The sequence below is a fragment of the Pipistrellus kuhlii genome, unplaced genomic scaffold (assembly GCF_014108245.1).
Source record: "Pipistrellus kuhlii isolate mPipKuh1 unplaced genomic scaffold, mPipKuh1.p scaffold_m20_p_16, whole genome shotgun sequence".
Lineage (NCBI taxonomy): Eukaryota > Metazoa > Chordata > Mammalia > Chiroptera > Vespertilionidae > Pipistrellus > Pipistrellus kuhlii.
Genome location: NW_023425471.1, coordinates 22505781 through 22529299, shown reverse-complemented (window position 1 = coordinate 22529299; position 23519 = coordinate 22505781). Strand labels below are relative to the sequence as shown.

Here is a 23519-nt window from a genome sequence, read left to right as displayed (position 1 = left end):
CTATGGTGTCTCATGGACAGGAACGACACTCGGAGATTAATTATCTTTAGCTAATTTAAAATTAATTTAAAACAAAATAAAATTATTCAGCTTTTTATTCTCACCACACACTGCAATGTCAGTGATAAAATATTCCCCCATAGAAAACCTTTTTCTTGATCTAAGTTCTAAATAAATTTTATGGTACCTCTGACTTTGTTCTGTACCTTGAACGAGTGCCTGGCATACAGTAGGCGCTTAGTGACATAGTTTTAGAATGTATGAACTTGAAAATCTATTGCAGAGGTAACATTTTCTTTGTGACGACATAGTTATATATTAAGGCAGCCAGGTTTTAGTTTTAAATTCTTATGTAGATAAGTCGCATATATTTGTTACAAGGACAACAATGAAAAGTTCTGCACCAATAAAGTAACTTTTAACTCGATTATGGATTGATCAGTATTACAGTCTCCCATAGGGATAAATGGCTTCTCCTGAAGACAGTGGACCAATTGTGAAGCAGCTTCCCCAAGAAGCTCTAGGGGAGGGGGGAGTGGAGGGGGGGCGGAGAAAGGGCGGGAGGAGGCAGACAAGGGGCGTAACCAGGCGGGGCTGTAGTGAGGAGTTGCTGAGTGGAAGCCTTTTGTCCGACTTCGCTCTCCGTCAGAAAACTTGGGTGTGACAGGGTCACAGATATGGCGGCGGCCGTAAGGGTAAGTTAAAACACACACACACACACACACACACACACACACACACACACACACACACAAACTTGCTTCGTTTCTTTAAGGGTAGAAAGCATTCCGGTTACTATAGAAGAGAGCTCTGTAACTTTAGAAGGGCGCCCACAGCAAGAGGCGGGGTGGAGGTGGGGTTGTGAGAGAATTGGCAAGGTCTGGGTATCTTTTTTATGTTTGAAACCTGAAGACACCCGCCTCTCCTCTTCAGAGGCTCCTCAGCCTGGGAGTACTCTTTCCTGAATGCCCTGCGTTTGACTGTTTATACAGCGGCACAATGCAAAGTGGGGAACTGCTGGGTGAAAATGCCCCGCTGAGCGACAAACAGCGGTAGACTTTTGGCTCTCGATCTGAAACAAAGAGGAAAGAACCCTGGGCATTTGTCCGGGTGCTCGGGATTGGGCCTCCTGACCCTTTGAAGGACTTGGTTAAAACGTTATTTGGGGTGAAATAGACCGGGATAGACATATCTCAAGACTCTGTACTGCGCAGTTCTGTATTACTGTTGTTAACTTCCGAGTTTGAGTAACAAGCCTTTTTCTTTTGAGTTCTGTATGGGAAAAGGTGCTACTTGGAAATCTGTGTACAGGAAGTGACTTGGCTGGCTGCTAGCCTCAGTTCCCTAAGTAGGTTTCAATAACAGTAAGGTAGTTGAGAAATACCTATATTTGATGTGGGTTATTGTTGTTAAATGAACTGCTTTTAGTAGATACAAATATGAAGAATTCACTTCGGTTAGTTTTTAAATTGGTTTAGTAACTGGCTTGATTGGGTATTCTCACTCCATTTCTGCAATTCTGGCTCATAGTTAAATGAGTTATTAGAACACCTTTTTAACTGGACTCACTGTCTCTAGCCTGGCTGTCATGAATCACTTTTTCCTTTCACTGGCAGAGTAGTACTAATACTAAAATGCAAATATGGCCGAAGCCGGTTTTGCTCAGTGGTATAGCGTTGGTCTACGGACTGAAAGGTCCCAGGTTTGATTCCAGTCAAGGGCCCTTACATTGGTTGCGGGCACATCCCCAGTGGGGAGTGTGCAAGGGGCAGCTGGCCGATGTTTCTCTCTCATCGACGTTTCTAGCTCTCTCTCTCTCCCTTCCTCTCTGTAAAAAAATCAATAAAATATATTTTTTTAAAATGCAAATATGATTATGCCCCTCCCCTATTTAAAAACTGTTATTGGCACTCTTATTACCTGCCCTCTGGGGTCAGCTCGGACTCCTATGTCCAAGGACACCCTGCCTTGGCTTAGAGCTTCACGTGTCTCTCAGGAACTCTCTTAGCATCTGTACTCCAGGCCTTTCCCCCTTCTCTTTCTCTGAGCCTGAAGTGCTATTTCCCATCCTCATCTAGATAGTTCCTGTTTATATTTAGTTCATTCACTCATTTAACAGAAATTGTGTACTGCCTCCATGTATGCTAAGTACAAAATGCTTTTTTCTAGATACTGTCCTGAATCTCTCCAGTCTAATTTAAATTTATTTATTGATTGGAGAGAGAAAGAGAGAGAGAATTGTTGTTCCATTTATTTATGCATTTATTGATTGATTCTTGTAGGTGCCCTGACTGAGGATCTAACTCAAAACCTTGGTGTACCTGGACAATGCTCTAACCAACTGAGCCACCCCACCAGGGTCTCAGGTCTAATTTACATAAGTCCTCATTGTGCTCCAAGAAGACCCTGGGCAACTGTTACCTTAGGACAGTGGTTCTCAACCTTTCTAATGCCATGACCCCCAACCATAGAATTATTTTCATTGCTACTTCCTATGGTCTTAAGCGACCCTGCTAGCGGTTCTCAACCTGTGGGTTGAGATGATAGAGCCTAAGACCATCAGAAAACACAGATATTTACATTATGATTCATTAACAGTAGCAAAATTACAGTTAGGAAGTAGCAGTGAAAATAATTTTATGGTTGGGGGTCACCACAACATGAGGAACTATATTAAAGGGTCACGGCATTAGAAAGGTTGAGAACCACTGCTTTAGTGTTTCTTATAAGGTAGGTACACTAACAATCAGTTATTTCAGCTTATATTGATCTAAGTATGTCTTTATTTTGCTTTCATTTTTTAAAAGATACTTTTCCTACATATAGGATTTCTTTATTGAGGTATTTTTTGTGTGTGTGTTTTTTTTTTTTGTTTTCCCTTGCAGCACTTTGAATATGCCTTCTGACTTATTTCTGATTAGGAGTCAGATGTTTATCTTGTTGGGTTTCCTTTTTGTGATGAGTCATTTTTCTCTTGCTGTTCTCAAGATTCTCCCTTTGTCTTTTTTTATGAACATTTTGAGTACAATGTGTCTGGGTTTAGATATCTTTTTTTGCTTCTCTTAAAGTTCATTGAATGTTTTATATTTATAATTTTCATCAAATAAGGAAGTATTTCTTATAGTTCTTGAACATTTTTTCTTTATCTCATCTCTTTTGGATATTCTCATCATACATATTTGTGCACTTAATGCTGACCTATATTTCTCTGAGGCTATGTTAATTTATAGTTCATTTGTTTTTCTCTCTGTTCTTGGGATAACATACTAGTAATCTTATTGATCTATTTTAAAGTTCACTGATTCTTTCTTTTGCCCGCTCAGATCTACTGTTGAGCCACTCTAGTGATTTTTTGTTTTAATCAGCTATTATACTTCTCAATTCCAGAATTCCTTTTTGATTTTTGGATGTATTTTACAAAGTAGTTTCTGTATTATCAGTATTGTTCTCTGTTTTGTGAGGTTACCTCTCCTCCTTTTAAGTCCTTCAAAATGGTTTCGTATAGTTTTCTCAATATATTTAGAATAGCTGCTTTTAAGATTTTCTGTGCTATGTCCATCATCTGAGTTCACTCTAAGACAGTCTCTAGTCCCCTCCCTTCCTTTGAATAGAAAAAGAGTCTATTTCTATTTTTTTCTGTTTCTTTTCAGGTTTTATAGGTTTTGTTGTTGTAAACTGTACATTTTAAGTAATATAGCAACTTGGGTTTCTACCCCCTCAGGCTCGAGGGTGCTTTTTATTGTTGTTGCTTGTTTGCTCATTTATTTGTTTAGTGGCTTTTCTGGACTGACTTTGTGATTTCTATTTCCCTGCCTTTCATCTCCGATATTCCTGCATAGGTACTTTTTCTATTTTTATATTCAAGGCTAGATTCCTAAAGGATGCCCTTTGTGTCAGCACTGCTTAATGATTGACCGGGTTGGTCAGAAGTTTTACTTAAGCACCTCAAACCGCTGAGGGTTTTACTGTTTACCAATTAGCCTGTTTTTGACTTAAAGCTGCTTTCACAATTCGGGGAGTTTAGGAGTTTGCTTTGTATTCAGGCAGGGACTCAAGGCTCAAGATTTTTCTCTCTAGTCACTCTTCAGACAGTGCATCTTTTATGTATGTGTCCAGCATATTGGACCACTGGGGATTATTGTGGTTTTAGCAGGGCTCTTTTTGTCTCTTTCTATGAACTCTTCAATAAAATTCTGGCTCATACCAAATGGTTAATTTCCCCTGATTGCTAGCTTATAGTGCTGCTGTTGTTGATAACAGTGTGTTCCAAATTAAAAGTATAGGCTTTTGCAGCAGTAGGGTGTTGCCAGTCTTTGAGTCTTGTTTTGATTATCCCCTAAGTAGAAGCCCTGCCAAATACACATGGGATAGCTTTTGCACCACTAACCTAGAAAATAGCAGGAAATTTCAATCAGGTTCTATGAGATATCAGGCTGTGTGGGGCAACCAGGCCAGCAAGGGGGTGGGGGGCAGTTAGGGGCCATCAGGCAGGCTCTTTAGCAACTCAGTGATCTGAAGTCAGTGTATATGGTATCTGCAAATTTTCACCAGCCACCAAAAACACCTAGAATACTTTTTTTTTTAAGCTCTGGTATCTGTGGAAGATGGGAGTTAACATTTGGGGGTAGATGGGTAAGGGGTATAACTTGTATGCAACTGCCTCCCACTCTTACCAAGTTCTACATATTTTGCTAAACAAATACATCTCAATTTGTTGTAAACCTTTTGACTCATATTCAGAGAATTTGCTGATTTTACTAGTTTAATAGATGTCTCTCCAAGCTTGTCACACTGCCATTCAAATCCATATGCAAGTTTCCAGTTTGGAGCTGTTAAAATAAAGGTGATGTGAACAATTGTGTACAGGATTTTATGTGGTTATAAGTTTACATTTCACTGGAATAAATGCCCAGAAGTGTGACTGCTGGGTCATATAGTAATTATGTTAAGTTTAAAATTGCATAATAGATTGACCCTTGTATTGATTGCTTATTGCTGATATAACAAATTACTTCAGATTCAATGGTAAAAACAACACAGATTTATTACCTTACTAGAGGCCCAGTGCACAAAATTTGCACACACCCCCCGGGGAGGGAGGGGGTCCCTTCAGCCCAGCCTGCACCCTCGGGGGATACCCAACTGCTGGTTTAGGCCCGATCCTGGAGATTAGGCCTAAACCAGGAGTCAAGACATCCCTCTCACAATCCGGGACCACTGACTGCTAACTGCTCACTTGTCTGCCTGCCTGATCGCCCCTAACTGCCCCCCACCCCCTTGCTGGCCTGGTCGCCCCACACAGCCTGATCAGTTGTCTGTTCAGTTGTGATGGCCGCTTAGGCTTTTATATGTATAGATAGTTCTGGGTGATATAAGTCTAAAAGTAGTTTCACTGGAGTAAAATCAAAGTTTTGTCAGGCCCACATTCCTTCTGGAGATTCTTTGCCTTTTCTAGCTTCTAGAGACCAACTGTGTTTCTTGTCTCATGATCATTTGTTCCATATTGAAACTCAGCAATGGCTGGTTAAGTTTTTCACTTGTCTCCTTATAAGGATAGTCATGTTTACCTTGGGACCTCTGATAATCCATCAGAATCTCTTTATCTCAAAATCCATAATTGAATCACATTTGTAAAGTTTCTTTTTCCATGTTATGGAACATATTCATAGCTTCTGGCATTCAGATTGAGAAATCTTCGGGAGGGGTGATATTATTGAGTGCAGTATAATTTTTTTTTTATACTCTGACACAATCATTTGAATCAGTTTTTCCTCTATAGGTAAGGTGTTATTTTTCTTGCTGTTTTCAATATTTTTCTTTTTCTTTACTTTTCAGAAGTTCAACTCTGATGTGTTTTGGGTTAATTTCTTTGGGTTTATTATATTTGGGAATTGCTCAGATTCTTATATTCATGGGTTTTATGTATTTTGCCAAATTTGGGAAGTTCTCAGCCATTATTTCTTCTGTCATCTCCACTGTGCTGTTGAGTTCATGCATTGAATTTTTAAAAATTCAGTCATGCTGAAACCGGTTTGGCTTAGTGACTAGAGCATTAGCCTGCGGACTGAAGGGTCCCAGGTTCAATTCTGGTCAAGGGCATGTACATTGGTTGCGGGCACATTCCCAGTGGGGAGTGTGCAGGAGGCAGCTGATCAATGTTTCTCTCTCATCGATGTTTCTGACTTTGTATCTCTCTCCCTTCCTCTCTGTAAAAAAAATAAATAAAATATATTTTTTAGAAATTAAAAAAAAAATTCAGTCATTATGTTGTTCAGTTCTAAATTTTCCATTTGATTTTTCTTTATATCTTATACTAGGAGCCCAGTGCACAAAGATTCTTGCACAGGGCCGGGGGTGTGTGTGTCCCTCAGCCCGACCTACACCCTCTCCAATCTCCGATGACTCCTAACTGTTCACCTGCCTTCCTGATTGCCCCCTAACTGCTCCTCTGCTGGCCTGATTGCCCCCAACTACCCTCCCTTGCTGGCCTGATCACCCCCAAGGCTTTTATTAGTATAGATTTCTTTGCTAAGACTTTGTGTTTCTGCACTGAGATTTTCTATGTTTTAATTTGCTTCAGGTATTTTCAGAACTGCTTGTTGAAACATTTTTTTGTGATGTATCCTTTAAAAATCTTTGTTAGATAATTTAACATCTCTGAACTCAATGTTGATATCTTTTGTCCTTTTTTATTCAAGTTGATCTTTTCCTGGGTCTTGTTATGATGAGTTTCCAATTGATATTTTGCTATTATGATATAATGCTCTGGATCATATTCAAAACTTCTGTTTTAGATTTCTCTAATACAACTTTGTCAAGGGAAAGCAGTGCTGCCTACGTGTAACCAAGTGAGGGTTAGAAGTTAAGGTTCCCTGCTCAGTCTCTCTTAACACCCAAGGAGGGGAAGACCTCCTTGTTATTTTTGATTAAGGGTGAATGTTTAGGTCCCTACTAGGCCTTTGCTCTTATCACTCTGGCTGGGTGGCGTAGCAGTGCCTTGTTAATGCTCCTTATATGTCCTCAAGTAATACCACCATTGGGGGTGCCCTTGTTATTATCACCTGATGATAGTAAATATCCTGACTTCATTAGCCCTTTTTGGATACCTCCCTGGCAGGGAAGGGGAGAGGTGTGTCCTTACCATCATTGATGACAGATATTAAGGTTCCCCATGTAGTCTCTACAGATATCTTGGTGGCTAGACTCTTTACTGCCTGGTGTGGGTAAAAGTCCCACCTTATCTAACAATGCCTTATTTCAGCCTAGCCAGAGTTAAAGAATAAGCTTTCCTCTGAGGCTTTGCTTGTGTGGGTGGATAACTTGTCTTAGTTTTGCCTGTCCTGTTTGGCTATATTAGCGTGATTATAGCTTAAAACTGTTATGTCTTGCTAGACTGCTCCTTTTCTTGGTCTTTTGACTGGAGAAAGCACACTTTTCCTGGGTCTTTTGTCTGCACCAGTTGCCATTTCTGTGTCACTGGCTTCTCCAGCACCCAGTCCAAGATAATATGAAACAAAAAGAACCCCAGGGACCTCACTACCATGTCATTGCTCAGGTTCTGAGGTACCAAACTGGTTTGCCATCTTCTCTTCATTTTCCAGAGTTTTTTTTTTATATTTATTTTTATATGATATCTAGGATTTTGAGTTTTACTTAGTGGAAGGAATGCATATCTACTCCATCTTTCCAGAAGTGGAAGTCCTCTTTATCTGACTCCCCCACTAGAGATTATACATTACTTAAGGGCAGAAACAAGGTCTTTGCTTAGTTATATCCCTCATGGGCTAAGATAGCAACTGTAGTGCATAGTGTTTGTTTTGGAGGTGTTTGTTGACTAAGTTAAAACTGGAATAACTGTTAGACTTTTTGCCTTCAGAAAAACGTATCCTGGTTAGAAAAATGTAAAAAAAAAAATTATAGTTGGAAATAGTACATGGTTAAATTCTAAATTATCCTGGACTTCTGTAGACAGATAATTCATGTCCTTTGAAGGTAATTTTTCCCATCTCTTTGAAAAACCTAAAAATGAGGATATGTCTCTTATCTCTCCTCCCCCCTGGACACACCTCTGTTACACTGCTTATAACCATGTATTGCATTTATTTTTACATTTTTCTCCCACATTAAACTGTGAGTTTCCTTAAAAAATAGGGACAATGTTTTATTCACATTTGTATATCAAGTCTCACAGGCTCTTGAGGTATAGTATTAACAGATACTTGAATGGTTGTTGAATGAATGAATGAGTGCATTCTTTGATGCCCATGTACACAAATAGATTTAAATTTTTATTTTTTAAGTACATATATTTAAATACATTTAGAGGGAAATTTATGATACAGATTTAAAATATATTACTAAAAGGGTAATGTTAACATTAAATATACTTTATTTTAAAAAATCATTTGAAAACAATTTGCTTTTAAAATGAGTATTACTAGTGACTTGAAGTTTGAACCTTTATTCATAGTTATTGATAATATTTCTGTAGGACAGAAGAAATACTTGAAGAAACAAAGACTGAGAATTTTCTAAAAATAATGACACATATCAAGTCAGAGCTCTAAGAAAAGGAAAGAACCTCAAGTAGGATAAATACTATACACATAGACACATCTCATATTCCTGTACACATCATTTCCACACTGCTGAAAAATTGAAAGAAAAATGTAGAAAACAGCCAGAGAAGAAATACACTTTATATAAAGAGGAATAGAGGTGAGAATTGCAGCATATTTCTCAGAAACTACACAAACTAGATAATGTTTCTGTAGGAGAGTATTCTTTGTGATTGCGGCTGTGACTTGGAGTTAATTTATGCTTCTTATTTGCTTTTCTTTTGAGCAATTGAGGCTTCTCATTTTTAAAAACAAAAATAATCCCAACTCTAAAATCCTTACCTTATACTGGTAAAATAAATATTTAATTGTGATCTATACTTCATTTTATATCATTTTATTCACTCTACACCTTTTTTGTGTTCAAATAGTGGCATGTAGTTACTTTTTAAGGATTGTATCTTTAATACCTTTTGAAGATAAAGTGTTTAAATTTCCCTGAATCTGTAATTAAACTGTATATAGGAATTCCTTATCACAGTAAGGTCTGAACTATCTGAGAATTCTAGCTCTATAAAATGCTTTAAGTTCTTTTCAACAACTAAAAATGCATTGATTACACACCAAGTACAGTACAGATACACATAAATTCTACGACATTATTTCTGCTCTGAAGGAATTTATAATAGTAAAGAATACATATTCTCATGCAGTGGATACTATTATAGGAGCATATATTTAACTATTATAACAGGTAATATAGATCATAAATCTTTAGCAATTGAAGAAGTGACCTGTATGTATACAATAAAAGCCCAGGGACTGTTAAGGCAGAAAGATCAGAATGACTGGTCACTATGATGTGCATTGACCACTAGGGGGTAGATGCTCAACACAGGATCTGCCTCCTGGTGATCAATGCATTCCCACAGCTGGAGTGCTGTTTAGCCAGAAGCCAGGCTCTTGGCTGGGGAGTGCAGCGGTGGTGGCAGGAACCTCTCCCACCTCTGCAGCAGCACTAAGGAGCAGCGAGCTGAGCAGTAAGGAGCAGTGAGCAGGCGGGCAGTAAGGAACCAAGGGTCCCGGACTGTGAGAAGGCGCTCAGGCCAGGCTGAGGGACCCCACTTCCATGCATGAATTTCGTGCACCAGACCTCTCATATACTGTAATAGTTTAAGTCCTCTCAGACCTTGATGATAGTATTTAGATTACCAAGAATGAAGAGTTAGCTTGTCAGCAATAGCTCAGATTGAACATTATGATATATTCCAAGAACTTAAGGCCATTAGGCTGGCCAAATCAGAAAGGTTAATTTGGGCTTTACTTACAGAAGATAAAATTGGAGTAGAAACAGCAAGATTTTGGAGTGTTTTGAGTGCTAGGATAAATTGGATTTTTAGTTTGAAGGCAGCAGAAGCCATTGAAACAAATCCAGAAATGATTTATGATTTTTAAAATATAATATAAAATATTACAGATGTATAAAGAGGTATTAATGAATATTGCAAATGCATTTGAAACTTCCTGTATATCCTTCTAACTCTGATTGCATTCTCCTTGTTCCTTGAACCACGTCCTATAGCCACTCTCCTGACTTTTGTATTTAACATTGTTATGCATGATTTTAGACTTTTGCTATATATATATATGCATGTGTTCCTAAACCTCATACATGACTGTTTTGTCTGCTTTTAAGCTTTGTGTAAAATTTACTTATGCTATATTTTTTCTTTGTGATTTGTTTTTATCAATTGGCATTTTTTGTGTGATATTTATTCAGGTTTATACACATAGCTCTAGTTAACTCATTTTTACTGTGAATATTCTTCTTTTGTATGAATATACCACATTATTTTTTCATTCTCAATGTTTCTTGTAGTCACTTCCACCACCCATGTTACTATTATAAATAATGCTGTTATGAACAATTGTATGCAAGGCTTCTTGGACTCATGTGAGAGTTTCTTTGCTCTGCCATGTACTACCTGTATGACTTTGGGTAAATCACTTGACCTGTGTAAACCTCATTTTTCTTATCTGAACAATTAGGATAAGAAGAGTACTTATTTCCTAGGGTTCTCTACCACAAAATATTAAGAAGGTAACATGATGTGCACCGCCCTACGCCCAGGATATATAGAAATAGTCCAATAATTTCTAGTTGTTGTTGTTGTTCTTAATATTTAAAAGAATCTTTATATTCCTAGCACCTAGTGTAATGTCATATTTCTTCTGACTTTCAGATCCCATTTAAGACTCACTTCCTTCATGCCAATGGACTGATAGCCTGTTTCTCACAACAGTGTACATGTGTTACATTATCAGTTTTTATTATTAATATTTATGTTTAGGCTTTTTCCTTCTTAGACTTATTTTTATTTCTGTCAGACCCTCAATGATTTAATGACATAAGTAATCTTTAAAAGTATTAAATGTAATGTTTGATTGCCATATTCATTATGTATAAAATTAATCTCCTTTCTTCCTTGTTCAAACACAGAAAGCTAGAAATTTGAATGTAGAAGTTATTACAGAGATTGTTCACTCAAAAAAAAATCCTGTGGACTATTAAATAGTTTTCATGACTTAAGAAAAGTTTAAGAATAACCCACATTGAAAGAAGTAAAATTCTAGTGAGTGTGAATGAGAGTGCTATTTTCATTGATAGTCTATGAAAGTCTAACTGATAAGAATGCATAAGGCAGAATAGAGTCCTAAAATTTTGAAGATTGAGATACTAAAGGCTTTCTATTCCTGTAGCTTTTCCACGGGTTCTTTATTTTTTATTTTAGCACTTAAATCCTTTGAAATAGACTGTTTGAAATGCCGACATGGAAGGCCCAAATTATATATGTACATTTCTGTAGTATCACTATTATTTTGTGAGACAGAATAGTCAAAAGTTTTTAAATTTCCTATTTCAGCTAAGTATCTGCTTTTCATGTACCAGCATAATAAATAGTGCCGTAGTTGGTAGGCTCTACTTTTCTCAGTACATCTAATGATAGCTTATTCTCTTGGAGTTGATTCACTCACTCATTATTTTCTGAAGAAAATAAGCACTATGATATATACAGATCTTCTCTTAGTAGCTCACTGGTGATTACTCTAAAAGTGGGCACCTTTGTAAGACTTTGATGTTGCTGTCAATAAATAGCTCTTAAGCTATAACTACAAAACGAAATTGTTAGCACCTTTTATTGTTTCACTTTTAGTTGGGAAAATACAGTAGTATTTCTGTTAAAGCAAATATAGATTTAGTAGTATTTGTCATTTTTAAGAAACTTTATTATAGGTGATACAGGGGTGCATTTAAGAAGTCAGTAAAGAAGAATTAAAATATTTTTATGGGCAGGATTGGCTGGACCTGTGATATATGACCCAAAAAAGGAAAATCAGGGCCAGTAAAAATTATATAGACATGTGTGTTTCAGTTCAGTTTATGGAAGAAGTTTTGCATATCATTGTAAAAAATATGGAATTGTCTATTAGTGGTGTTTCCCATTGCTGAAGGGGATCATACATAGACTGCAGGGTCACTTGGTAATGTGTTATAGAAGGGATTCTAGTACCAGGAATGGTTAAAAGGCATTTAAGGTCCCTTTGCTTTCTAAAACTAAAACTCTAGTACAAAGAAAGTGATATGCCTGAAACACAGTTTTATATTTTGAAACCAGTCTCTCTTACCATTTTAAGTTGGATTCAAAAGTCATTAGTTTATTCAGGAGCAGTGCTTATAAATTTAAGTTAATTTGTGTCCCTCCTATCTCTTACCTGGTATTTAAGAAGAGGCTAAATGTTATTAGATGTATATTTATGCCCCTGTGTTTGTTTTCCTCGGAGTATTTGTACATTAGGTCTGTGGACAAAAGAAATCACCAAGAAAGAACAGTACTGATATAGTCACAGTACCTTCCCTGCTGTTAAGGCAAACTTTAGCCTTTCTTATCTACCTAAGGAAAGAAAAGTAGAAGGAAGACAAAGTAGAATGTAAAGGTAAAATAAGGATTGAAAAACAACTGACACCATACATAGTTATTAAAATATTATTGACTATATTTCTGACATTGAAAAACAAAATTTAATAAATGAAAATTAACTGGAACAAATGGTGCTGGGGGCAAAAATGAAGTAGTGGGGGGAAAAGAGGTGAGGAAAAGAAAGCGGAAAAAATGAAAGCAATTGGAAGTTGTTATGCTACTTTTTCCCTTTACCAAGGATGGCATATAATTTCCCTCTCTTCCCCTTCAAGTCTAATGATCTCGCACATGTGTCAAACACAAGGCCCGTGGGCCAAATCCGTCCCGCCAGGCCTTGCAATGTGGCCCGCACCGCGCTGTCATCACTGCACTCCGCTGCGTTTCCATCACAATGACAGTTTATGACTGTTCAGTAAACCATTCGGCCCGCGATTTAGGCTGGATTTTAGATTTTGGCCCCTTCTCTGACTGAGTTCGACACCCCTAATCTAGAGTCATAAACCGCCGTGTGGTGAGGAGATTGATCTTGTGAACAGAGCTTCAGAAACCAATTCCACACTGAAAGGGAAACTACTTTTCATATGTTTCCAATTCCGCTCCATTTCTGGATCTTTTGATATCTGCAAATGAGACCTATGAAATATATATTTAAACTATTGTCATTTAAAAGAATATTTAACCTAATGGATACCTTTATCAGGGTATTATTGACCATTCTAGCTGAAAAATACATAAATTAGATAGAAAGTATTAAATTAAAAGTATTTATTTGATACAGTATACCAGTAATAATCACATTACTTTGGCCAAGAATTTTATTTATGCACAAGCAAAGTAAAATGCTATTTCTAGCAAGAGAGCTCAGGCTTTCTTTCTTTGCCCTCAGATATAGTCTTTGTTTTTTATTTATATTTTTAAAAATAATTAAATCATATTTTAACTTATTTAAAAAAGAAAAAAATTAATACTACAGAGGAACTGAACAACACAATCAACCAAATTTACAAAACATTTCACTTAGCAAAAGCAGTTTTGAAGTGCACATGGAACATCCACCCAAATAAACAATATCTTGGGTCATAAAACAAAAGCTTGACAAATTTAAAAGTATTAGAATCATACAAAGTATGCTCTCTGACCAAAATTTAATTAAGATAAAAATCAATAAAGTAAAGATCATGGAAAATTTCCAAACACTCAAAACAACACACTTCTAAATAGTTCATTGGTCAAAGAAGTCTCAGGAGAAATAAAAATTCAACATCACAGTTTGTAAAATGCAACTCACAGCAGTGCTTAAAGGGCATTTACAGAGTTAAAAAGATTATGTTGGAAAAGAAGAAAGGTCTTTATAGAATTTTTTAATATGTATATGTGTGTATATATATATATGTGTATGTATATGTGTGTATATATAGTTGATAGTATTATAGATGTCTCCCATTTATGCTACCTTTACCCCCTCACTTTCCAGCCCCAACTTACCTGCCTCAAGTCTTCACCACCCAATTACCCATGTCCGTGGGCAATGCATATCCTATCTAATAAAAAGGTAATATGCAAATTGACCATACCTCTGCTACACCTACAAGCCATGCCCACAAGCCAACCAGGGGAGAGTATGCAAATTAACTCCTAACCAAAATGGCTGTGGCCAAGGAGAAAGCAGGAGGGAGGCTTGGGTTTCCCTGGCGATGGAGGAAGCCAAGCTTTCCACACACCCTGGCCAGCCCAGACCTCCACTTAAAGCTAAAAGTTTCAATTATAGAAGATACACAAACCCCAACAGAAATGGCTGCCACCACAGAGTGAACAGAAGGTGTGGCTCCACTCCAGGCTACAAAGTTTCAATTGTAGAAGGTAAATAAATTCCAGATCCAGGGCTTCTGTTTGGGTCTCTGGGGGGTGTGGCCGGCCTGCAAACCACCACAGACCCCTTGTCCAGGCTGCCCCATGCCCCAAAGGAACCCCCACCCAGATCTGGGACACCCTTTAGGGCAAACCAGCTGGCCCCCATCCATACACCAGGCCTCTATCCTATCTAATAAAAGAGTAATATGCATATTGACCACTTTAACACACAAGATGGCTGCCCCCATGTGGTCAAAGATCCTGCCCCTATGTGGACACAAGATGGCCACCACAAGATCTCCAGCAGGGGAGGGCAGTTGAGAGGAACCAGGCCTGCAAGGGAGGACAGTTGGAGGTGATCAACCCTTAGGGGAGGGCAGTTAGGGGTTGCCAGGCTGGCAGAGGAAGGAAGTTGAGGGCAAACATGCTGGCAGGGGAGCAGTTAGGCATCAATCAGGCTGGCATGGGAGTGGTTAGGGAGTCATCAGGCTGGCAGGCAGAAGCAGTTAGGGGCAATCAGGAAGGCAGGCAGGCGAGCAGTTGGGAGCCAGCAGTCCTAGATTGTGAGGGATCCTAGATTGGAGAGGGTGCAGGCTGGGCTGAGGGACACCCCACCACCCCGTGCACGAATTTCGTGCACTGGGCCTCTAGTTTAACATAATGAGATATGAGCAGAGTCCAGACTAGAACTCTGCTTTTCCAATTTACAGTCTATTGTTTTTTCCACTATATCACTATTTCCTCTCAGGTTTTCACAATGAACAGATAAAAGGACACTGATGCATGCAAAGTTCTGTTAAGCTGCTAATGGCTGTCCTGAATTTTGATGACTAATCTCAATTTGTCACAGCTCATTAGTGCTGGAAATACAAGGCTGTTGAGGCAAGTATTTGAAAGCAATTTACACTTCCAATATTGTAAGCACAATTGAATTTATTTACAGATTTCATTTTGAAGGTCTGATTATTTGCATGGGTTACTTGTTACATAGCTATCTATATTTATAAAAAGCCAGTGACATAAGAGCCATAATGATCATAATGAATGGTCGCTCTGATACTCACTGTGGTCAATGAACCACACAATCAGGGGGTGGGGCTGGTTGGCCAAACTTTCTGCTCTCTCTGCTGCCAGCCTGCCCCTGATCAGATTCTCCCACTCTGATCTCATCATTGTAGGCAATTTTTGTATTATATATCTGTCTCCGCTCCTAGAATGTGATTCTTTGAGCACATGGATCATATCTTAATCTTTTGTAACCCAGCACCTAATATAATTGTACAGTAGGAACCTGTTATTGAATGAAACAATAGACAGCAAGGAGAAAACAAGAGACATAAACAATAAAATATTTCACTTTTGTACTTCAGAGTAGAGTAGCAGTAGAATATTGCTTGATAATGCTAGAGTGCTTTCTTCCGTTCTTGCCTTTTGTCAGTACTCTTAGTAAACTATCCTCATATCAATGGAAAAATACTGTTAAAAGATTATAATGCAATATATCCTAAGTTTAGCAGGAATCTTTTTAAGATTTTTATTATGGAAAATTTCAAACATAAAAGTACAAAGAACAATGTCATATATATCCTGTTTCCCGAAAATAAGACAGTGTCTTATACTAATTTTTGCTCCCAAAGATGTGCTAGGTCTTATTTTCAGGGGATGTCTTATTTTTCCATGAAGAAGAATACGGTGCACATTTATTGTTCAATGAAAATAAAGAAAATGTATTACCTGTATACGGTACAGTAGTACGGTAGTTGTCAACACAAACCAGACAAACTGTGAATCCTACAGTATCAAGAATTTACTCATTTATTCAATGACAATCATGTCATCATCTTCTGGAACATCATCATAACAAACCAATTCCTGAATTTCCTGGTGAATTTCTTGTGACTTCATTTCCTTCAGAATCAGTGGACCAAATCTCTCATGTTTAGCCTGGGGGGCCTTATTTTCGGGGGGATGCCTTATATTTCACTTAGAAGGAAACCTGTAAGTAGGTCTTATTTTCGGAGGATGTCTTATTTTCGGGAAAACACGGTATTAATATAGCACAATATTACGTAATATGTAAAATATAATCTCCCTATATAAAAACCTAAGCTACCTTTAGACCAAAAGACTGGAACGACCAGACTACCAGCCAGTAGCTATGATGTGCACTGACCCAGACCTTGCTGCTGGGGCCCTGACAGCTGCAAATCTGGTTCACCTGCACCTCAGCCCCAGACAGGAGGGAGGAGCCTGATTCCTCAGGGAACTGACCATTGGTTAGCTTGCTGCTGGGGCCCTGACAGCCCTGAATCTGGTTTACCCACACTTCGGACCCAGACAGGAGGGAGGAGGGAGCCTGATTCCTTATGGAATCGGCAGTTGGTTAGCTTGCTTCTGGGGCCAACCTCCATGATGATAATAAAAAGGAAGGCATTTCCCCTTTTTTCAGATATCTTACTTGAGATTCTAGGATAGTACTGTCCATTAAAAATTTATTTAGTAGTTTTATTATTGTATATCTATACTCTGCAGTATGCTATAGAGCACTTGAAATGGGGCTAGTGTGACTGACTAAAAAACTAAGTTTTAAAACTTTATTCATTTTCATTAGTTTGAAATTAAATAACCACGTGTTACTTAGTATTTATCATATTGAGCAGTATAACTCTAAGAGATTAAGTAAATCACCCAGATTTAGACACTATATTTCACAACTGCAAATGAAAACCAGGTGTTCACAACTTCTAAACTCATGTTTTTTCCATTATGCCACTCTGCCTCATCAGTAAAAGTCAAGTTGTATTGGCCACTGTGAATAATTCTGCAGCTACTATATATTACACACACACACACACACACACACACACACACACACACACACACTGGAGGCCCGGTGCACAAAATTTGTGCCCTTGGAGGGGGTTCCCTCAGCTTGGCCTGTGCCCTCTCAAAATTCGGGAGCCCTCGGGGGATGTCCAACTGATGGTTTAAGCCTGCTTCTGGGCCTAAGCTGGCAGTTGGACATCTTTGCGGAGGTGGGAGAGGCTCCCACCACCACTACTGCACTCGCCAGACATGAGCCTGGTTTCTGGCTGAGCAGCTCTCTCCATGTGGGAGCACAATGAGCACCAGGAGGCAGCTCATATATTGAGCCTCTGCCCCCTGGTGGTCAGTTCATGTCATAGTGACTAGTTGTTCTGCTGTTTGGTCGATTTACATATTAGCCTTTTATTATATAGGATACTTTTATGAATATATATTTTAAATTTTTCAGGTAGATACCCACAAGAGAAATTGTTGGGGCATATGGTATCTCTTTTCTTAATTTGTTAAGGAAACTATATATTGTTTTTCATAGTGACTGTACCAGTTTATATTCCCACCAGCAGTGAATGAGGCTTCCTTTTTCTCCATAATCTCTCCACACTTGATATTACTGGTCTTGTTGATAATGGCTGCTCTAAGAGGTGTGAGGTGATAAATCATTGTAGTTTTGATTTGCATTTCCCTAATACCTAGTGAAGTTGAGCCTATTTTCATGTATCTGTTAGCCATTTGTATGTCTTCTTGGGAAAGGTGTCTCTTCAGACCCTCTGCCCATTTTTAAATTGGATTGTTTGTTTGGTGCTCAGTTGTATGAGTTCTTTATATATTTTGGATATTAACCCATAGTCAAAGCTATAGTTTGCAAATACCTTCTCCCATTTAGTCACTTGCCTTTTTGTTTTGTTGGTTTCTTTTGCTGTGCAAACTTTTTTAGTTTGATATACTACCATTCATTTATTTTTACCTTTACTTCCCTTGCCTTCGGGTTCAATTTATAAAATCCTCTTTAAGATCAAGGTCAACAAGTTTAGGACCTATGTTTTCCTCTATGTAATTTATACTTTCAGGTCTTATATTTAAGTCTTGGATCCTGTTTTACTTAATTTTTATACATAGGGAAAAATTATAATCTACTTTCATTCTTTTGCATATGGATTTCCAATTTCCCTAGCACCATTTATTTTTTATTTTTTTAATTTAATAAATCTTTATTGTTCAGATTATTACAATTGTTTCTCCTCCCCCCCCCCCCATAACTCCTCCTCCACCTGGTCCCTACCCCACCATCTGCCTTTACCTCCCCCTTCCCCCCCCAATGTTTTCATCCATAGGTATATGATTTTTGTCCAGTTTCTTCCCGTACCCCACACACAGACATCCCTTTCCCCCTGAGAATTATCAATCCCCTCCCTTTCTATGCCCCTGATTCTATTATATTCACCAGTTTATTCTGTTCCTCAGATTTTTAATTCACTTGACTTTTAGTTTCACTTGTTGATAGATATGTATTTGTTGTTCATAATTTTTATCTTTACTTTTTTCCTCTTTTTCCTCTTAAAGAATACCTTTTAGCATTTCATATATACTGGTTTGGTGGTGATGAACTCCTTTAGCTTTTTCTTATCTGTGAAGCTCTTTATTTGACCTTCACTTCTGAATGATATCTTTGCTGGGTAGAGTAATCTTGGTTGCAGGTTCTTGCTATTCATCACTTTGAATATTTCTTGCCACTCCCTTCTGGCCTGCATAGTTTCTGTTGAGAAATCAGCCAATTATCATATGGGTGCTCCCTTGTAGGTAACTAACTGTTTTTCTCTTGCTGCTTATAAGATTCTCTGTCTTTTGCCCTTGGCATTTTAATTATGATGTGTCTTGGTGTGGTACTCTTTGGATTCCTTTTGTTTGTGGTTCTGTGTGTTTCCTGGACTTGTAAGTCTATTTCTTTCACCAGGTGGGGGAAGTTTTTGGTCATTATTTCTTCAAATAGGTTTTCAGTGTCTTGCTCTCTCTCTTCTTATGTCACCCCCATAATTCTGATGTTGGTACGCTTGAAGTTGTCCCAGAGGCTTCTTACATTATTTTCAACTTTCTGGATTCTCTTGTCTTCTTGCTTCTCTGGAGGAGTGTCCTTTGACTCTTTGTATTCCAAACCTTTGACTTGATTTTTGTGTTCCTCTAGTCTGCTGTTGGGTCTCTGTATGATATTTTTTATTTCAGTCATTGTATGTTTAATTTTTAGTTGGTCCTTTTTCATATCCTCGAGGGTCTCCTTAAATTTATCGGCCTTTTCTAAGAAATTCTTGGAAAACCTTATAGCCGTGGTTTTGAAGTCTGTGTCCAGTCGTTTGTTCTCTTCTATTTCTTTGTTTGTGGTCTGTTTCCTTGTCTCATTTTTGTTGCTTCCCTGAGTTGTGTGCTCGATGTCCTATATGGTTCAATGGGTCAGCCTCCCAGTTACCTGATGTGGACACTCTTGGTGCACCTCTTTGTGGATTGTGTGTTCAGCCTTTTTGTAGTTAAGTCTTGATTGTTGTTGGTGTTACTGGGAGGAATTGGCCTCCAGACCAGTTGGCTGTGAGGACCCACTGTGTCTATAATGGAAGAATTGCTATGCTGGAGACAAGTTTATGTGGCAGGACTTGTTCCAGTAGGGCTTTGGTGCTCATTTAGTCTTCCTCTTGAATGTGTCCCTTATGAGAGTAGTTGAAATCTGGTGTCGTCTCACACCGACCACTAGATACACTAGTTTCTGGATCTCCATTGGGGTGCCGGTCATCTACTGTCTGAGGCCACCCAGCAGGAGCTACAGCAAGAACTACAGTTTTCTCCTCTTTGCTGGGTTTCGAGGGCTTTGGAACAGTCTGACTGGAGCTGCAGTTTATTTCCTTAAGCTGCCATAGGGCAGGCCATTTATATGCAAAAGCTGCTGTGTGGAGCCTGGGGGGGGGGGTTATAGAATGTGTGGGGCAGGGTCTTAGGGTGTCACTAGACTGGGACGTGGCAAACAGCCATAGCTGCTGTCAGCTTTCTCTGCCTTTCCACGTTTCCAAGTCCCCACGTCCCATGCCCCAGCACAGTAAACAATAATTGCTGTGCGCATCTCTGCAAAAAGTCACCCTCACAAGTGTTGGCGAGGTTGCAGAGAAAAAGGAACCCTCGTGCACTGCTGGTGGGAATGCAGACTGGTGCAACCACTGTGGAGAACAGTGTGGAGTTTCCTCAAAAAACTGAAAATGGAACTCCCATTTGACCCAGTAACCCCACTCCTAGAAACTAGAAATACCAATCAGAAAGGATATATGCACCCCTATGTTCATAGCAGCACATTCTACAATAGCTAGAATTTGGAAACAGCCTAGGTGCTTGTCAGCAGATGATTGGATCCAAAAACCATGGTACATCTACACAATGGAATACTATGCTTCCATAAAAAAGAAGGAATTCTCATCATTTGCAGCAACCTGGATGGAATTGGAGAACATTATGCTGAGTGAAATAAGCCAGTCAATGAAAGAGAAACACCATATGATCTCACTCATTTATGGATAATATACAACATTATAAACTGATGAACCAAAAGATAGATATAGCAAATTATAGCAGGTAGGGTAGGGAGATCTGGGGGAGATAATACATCAACCAAAGGACTTGTTTACATGCATATAAGTACAAACAATTGACACAAAACTCTGGGGAGGGAGGGTATGTATGGGGGGGGGGCAATGTTAAAATATGTACACAGATAATAATTTAATAAAAAAATGTAAAAACAAAAAACAGTAACACCAAAGATCACTGATCACAGATCACTGTAGCAAAAAAAAAAAAAAGTCACCGTCACTTTCTGACCCAATGGTCAACAGACCAGCTTCTCCTAGTAGGCATCTGGGTTCCCCACGTGTCCCTAGAAACTGGATTTCAGAATGTTCGGAAGCTTGTCTCCCTTCGGGTTAAAAAAAAAAGCCACGTGCCCAGTCACCCGCCACCAGCCTGATCCATGTGCCTCCATATCTCAGCTTTTCACTGTTTTTGATCCTTTCTCTTTTCTTCTATTTGTAAAACTTCCATTCAGCCAGCTTTCCTGTGGTTCTGGGTGATAGACATTTTGTCTTTTAGTTGTAGTTTTGAAATTGTTGTGCAAGGCGGCAGTTCAGTTGTTTACCTTTGCTGCCATCTTCCTTCCCTCCATTTATTTTTTAAATAGCTTTTTATTGATTTTGATTTTAGAGAGGGAGGCGGGAGGGAGGGAGAAAGAGAGAGAGAGAGAGAGAGAGAGAGAGAGAGAGAGAGAGAGAGAGAGAGAGAGAGAGAGAGAGAGAGAAACATTGATCAGTTCCTTCCTGCATGCAACCCTGGCTGGGGACTGAACCCCAACCTGGGCATGTGCCCTGACCAGGAATTGAATTGGCAAACTTTTGGTGCATGGGATGGCCCTCAACCAACTGAGCCACACTGGCCAGGGCCCTAGCACCATTTTTTAAAATTGTCTTTATTGTTGAAAGTATTAGAGATGTCCCCTTTACCCCCCATTGACCATTTCCTCCCCTCTCCCCCAGGCCTTCATAGCACTATTGGTCTGTGTCCATGGGTATGCATATATGCATACAAATTCTTTGATTAATCTCTTACCACCTACCCCCTTTCGTCAGAGATTCCTTAGTCTGTTTTATGCTTCCAGGTCTCTGGATCTATTTTGTTCATCAGTTTATTTTGTTCATTAGATTCTACATATAAGTGAGATCATGTGATACTTATCTTTCTCTGATTAGCTTATTTCTCTTAGCATCATAATCTCCAGGTCCCTCCATGCTGCCTCAAAGGCTAAGAGATCCTATTTTTTATAGCTGCATAGTATTCCATTGCTCTTTTGATTACTGTTGCCTGTAGTATATTTTGAAGTTAGGTAGTGTGATTCCTTCAGCTTATTTCTTTTTACTCAGCATTGCTCTGACCACTTGGGGTCTTTTGAGGTTCTACAAAAATCTGATGATTTTTTTAAATTCTATTTATTGAAAAAAAATATCATTGGAATTTTAATGGAGATTGCTTTAAATGATAATTTGGCCATTTTAACTATGTTGATTCTTCTAGTCCATCAACACAGAATATCTTTCCACTTTATTGTGTCTTTTCCAATCTTTTTAAATAATGCCTTTTAGTTTTCAGTATGTAGGTTCTTTACATTCTTTGCTAAGTTTATTCCTAGGTATTGTGTTCTTTTTTGTTGCAATTGAAAATGGAATTTTTTTTCATTTTTTTATGATATTTTATTTTTAGTATATCGGAATGTAATGGATTTTTGTACATTGATTTTCTATACTGCTACTTTACTGTATCTGTTTATTGGTTATGATATTTTTTTGGTGGAGTGTTTAGGGTTTTCTATATAAAGAATTATATCATCTGCAAAAAGTGACAATTTTATTTCTTCCTTTCCTATTTGGATACCTGTTATTTCTTTCTCTTGCTTAATTGTTCTTGCTAGGATTTCTAGCAATATGTTGAATAAGAGTGATAGGAGTGGGAATCCTTTTCTTGTTTCTGATCTTCGATTAAAAGCTTTTAGCTTTCACCATTGAGTAAGATGTTAGCTGAGGGCTTGTCACATATGGTCTTTATTATATTGAGGTACTTTTCTTGTGTACACTTTTGGTTGTATGTTTTAATTATAAATGGATGGTGTATCTTATCACATGCTTTTTCTGCATCTGTTGATAACATCATATAATTTTTATCTTTTGTTTTGTTCATGTGGTGTAATCCATTGATAGATCTGCATATGTTGAACCATCCCTGTGCCCTTGGAATGAACCCCACTTGAAAGTGATATATTATTTTTTTAAATGTATTGTTGTATTCAATTTTTTACTTTGTTGTTTAGGATTTTTGCACCTGTATTCATCAGAGATATGACTCTAGTTTTTTTTGTTTGTTTGTTTAGTGTGTTTGTTATCCTTGCCAGGTTTTGGTATTAGGGATATGTTGGCCTCATATAATGTGATAGGAAATATAGCTTCTTTAATTTTTCAAAAAAGTTAGAGAAAGGTATAAAATTTTCTTTGAATGGTTGGTAGATTTCACTAGTAAAGCCATATGGTTGTGGACTTTTACTTTTGGGGAAGTTTTTGATGGTTCTTTCAATTTCTTCACCGATGATCTTTCTATTTAGATTTTCCAGTTCTTCCTGTTTCAGGATAGGAATGTAATGTAAATAACCATTGTGTCCTTTCATAGATAATTGGATAAAGAAGTAGAACATACACTGAGTGGCCAGATTATTATGCATTCAGAGATCATAATAATC

At 38.2% G+C, this 23519-nt stretch overlaps 1 protein-coding gene across 2 annotated transcripts in view; it reads left to right on the top strand.

Annotated features, from left to right (window-relative positions):
* The first annotated feature begins 575 nt into the window (after positions 1 to 575).
* APOOL (apolipoprotein O like) overlaps positions 576 to 23519 on the top strand; it is a 76469-nt gene continuing 53525 nt past the window's right edge. Inside the window, exon 1 of one of the 2 annotated variants that reach the window (XM_036439804.2) lies at positions 576 to 695. In XM_036439804.2, the coding sequence (XP_036295697.1) occupies positions 678 to 695 (18 nt within the window). In that variant the 5' untranslated portion in view covers positions 576 to 677. The remainder of the gene's footprint in view (positions 696 to 23519) is intronic. The other variant, XM_045582370.1, reaches the window with a different exon arrangement.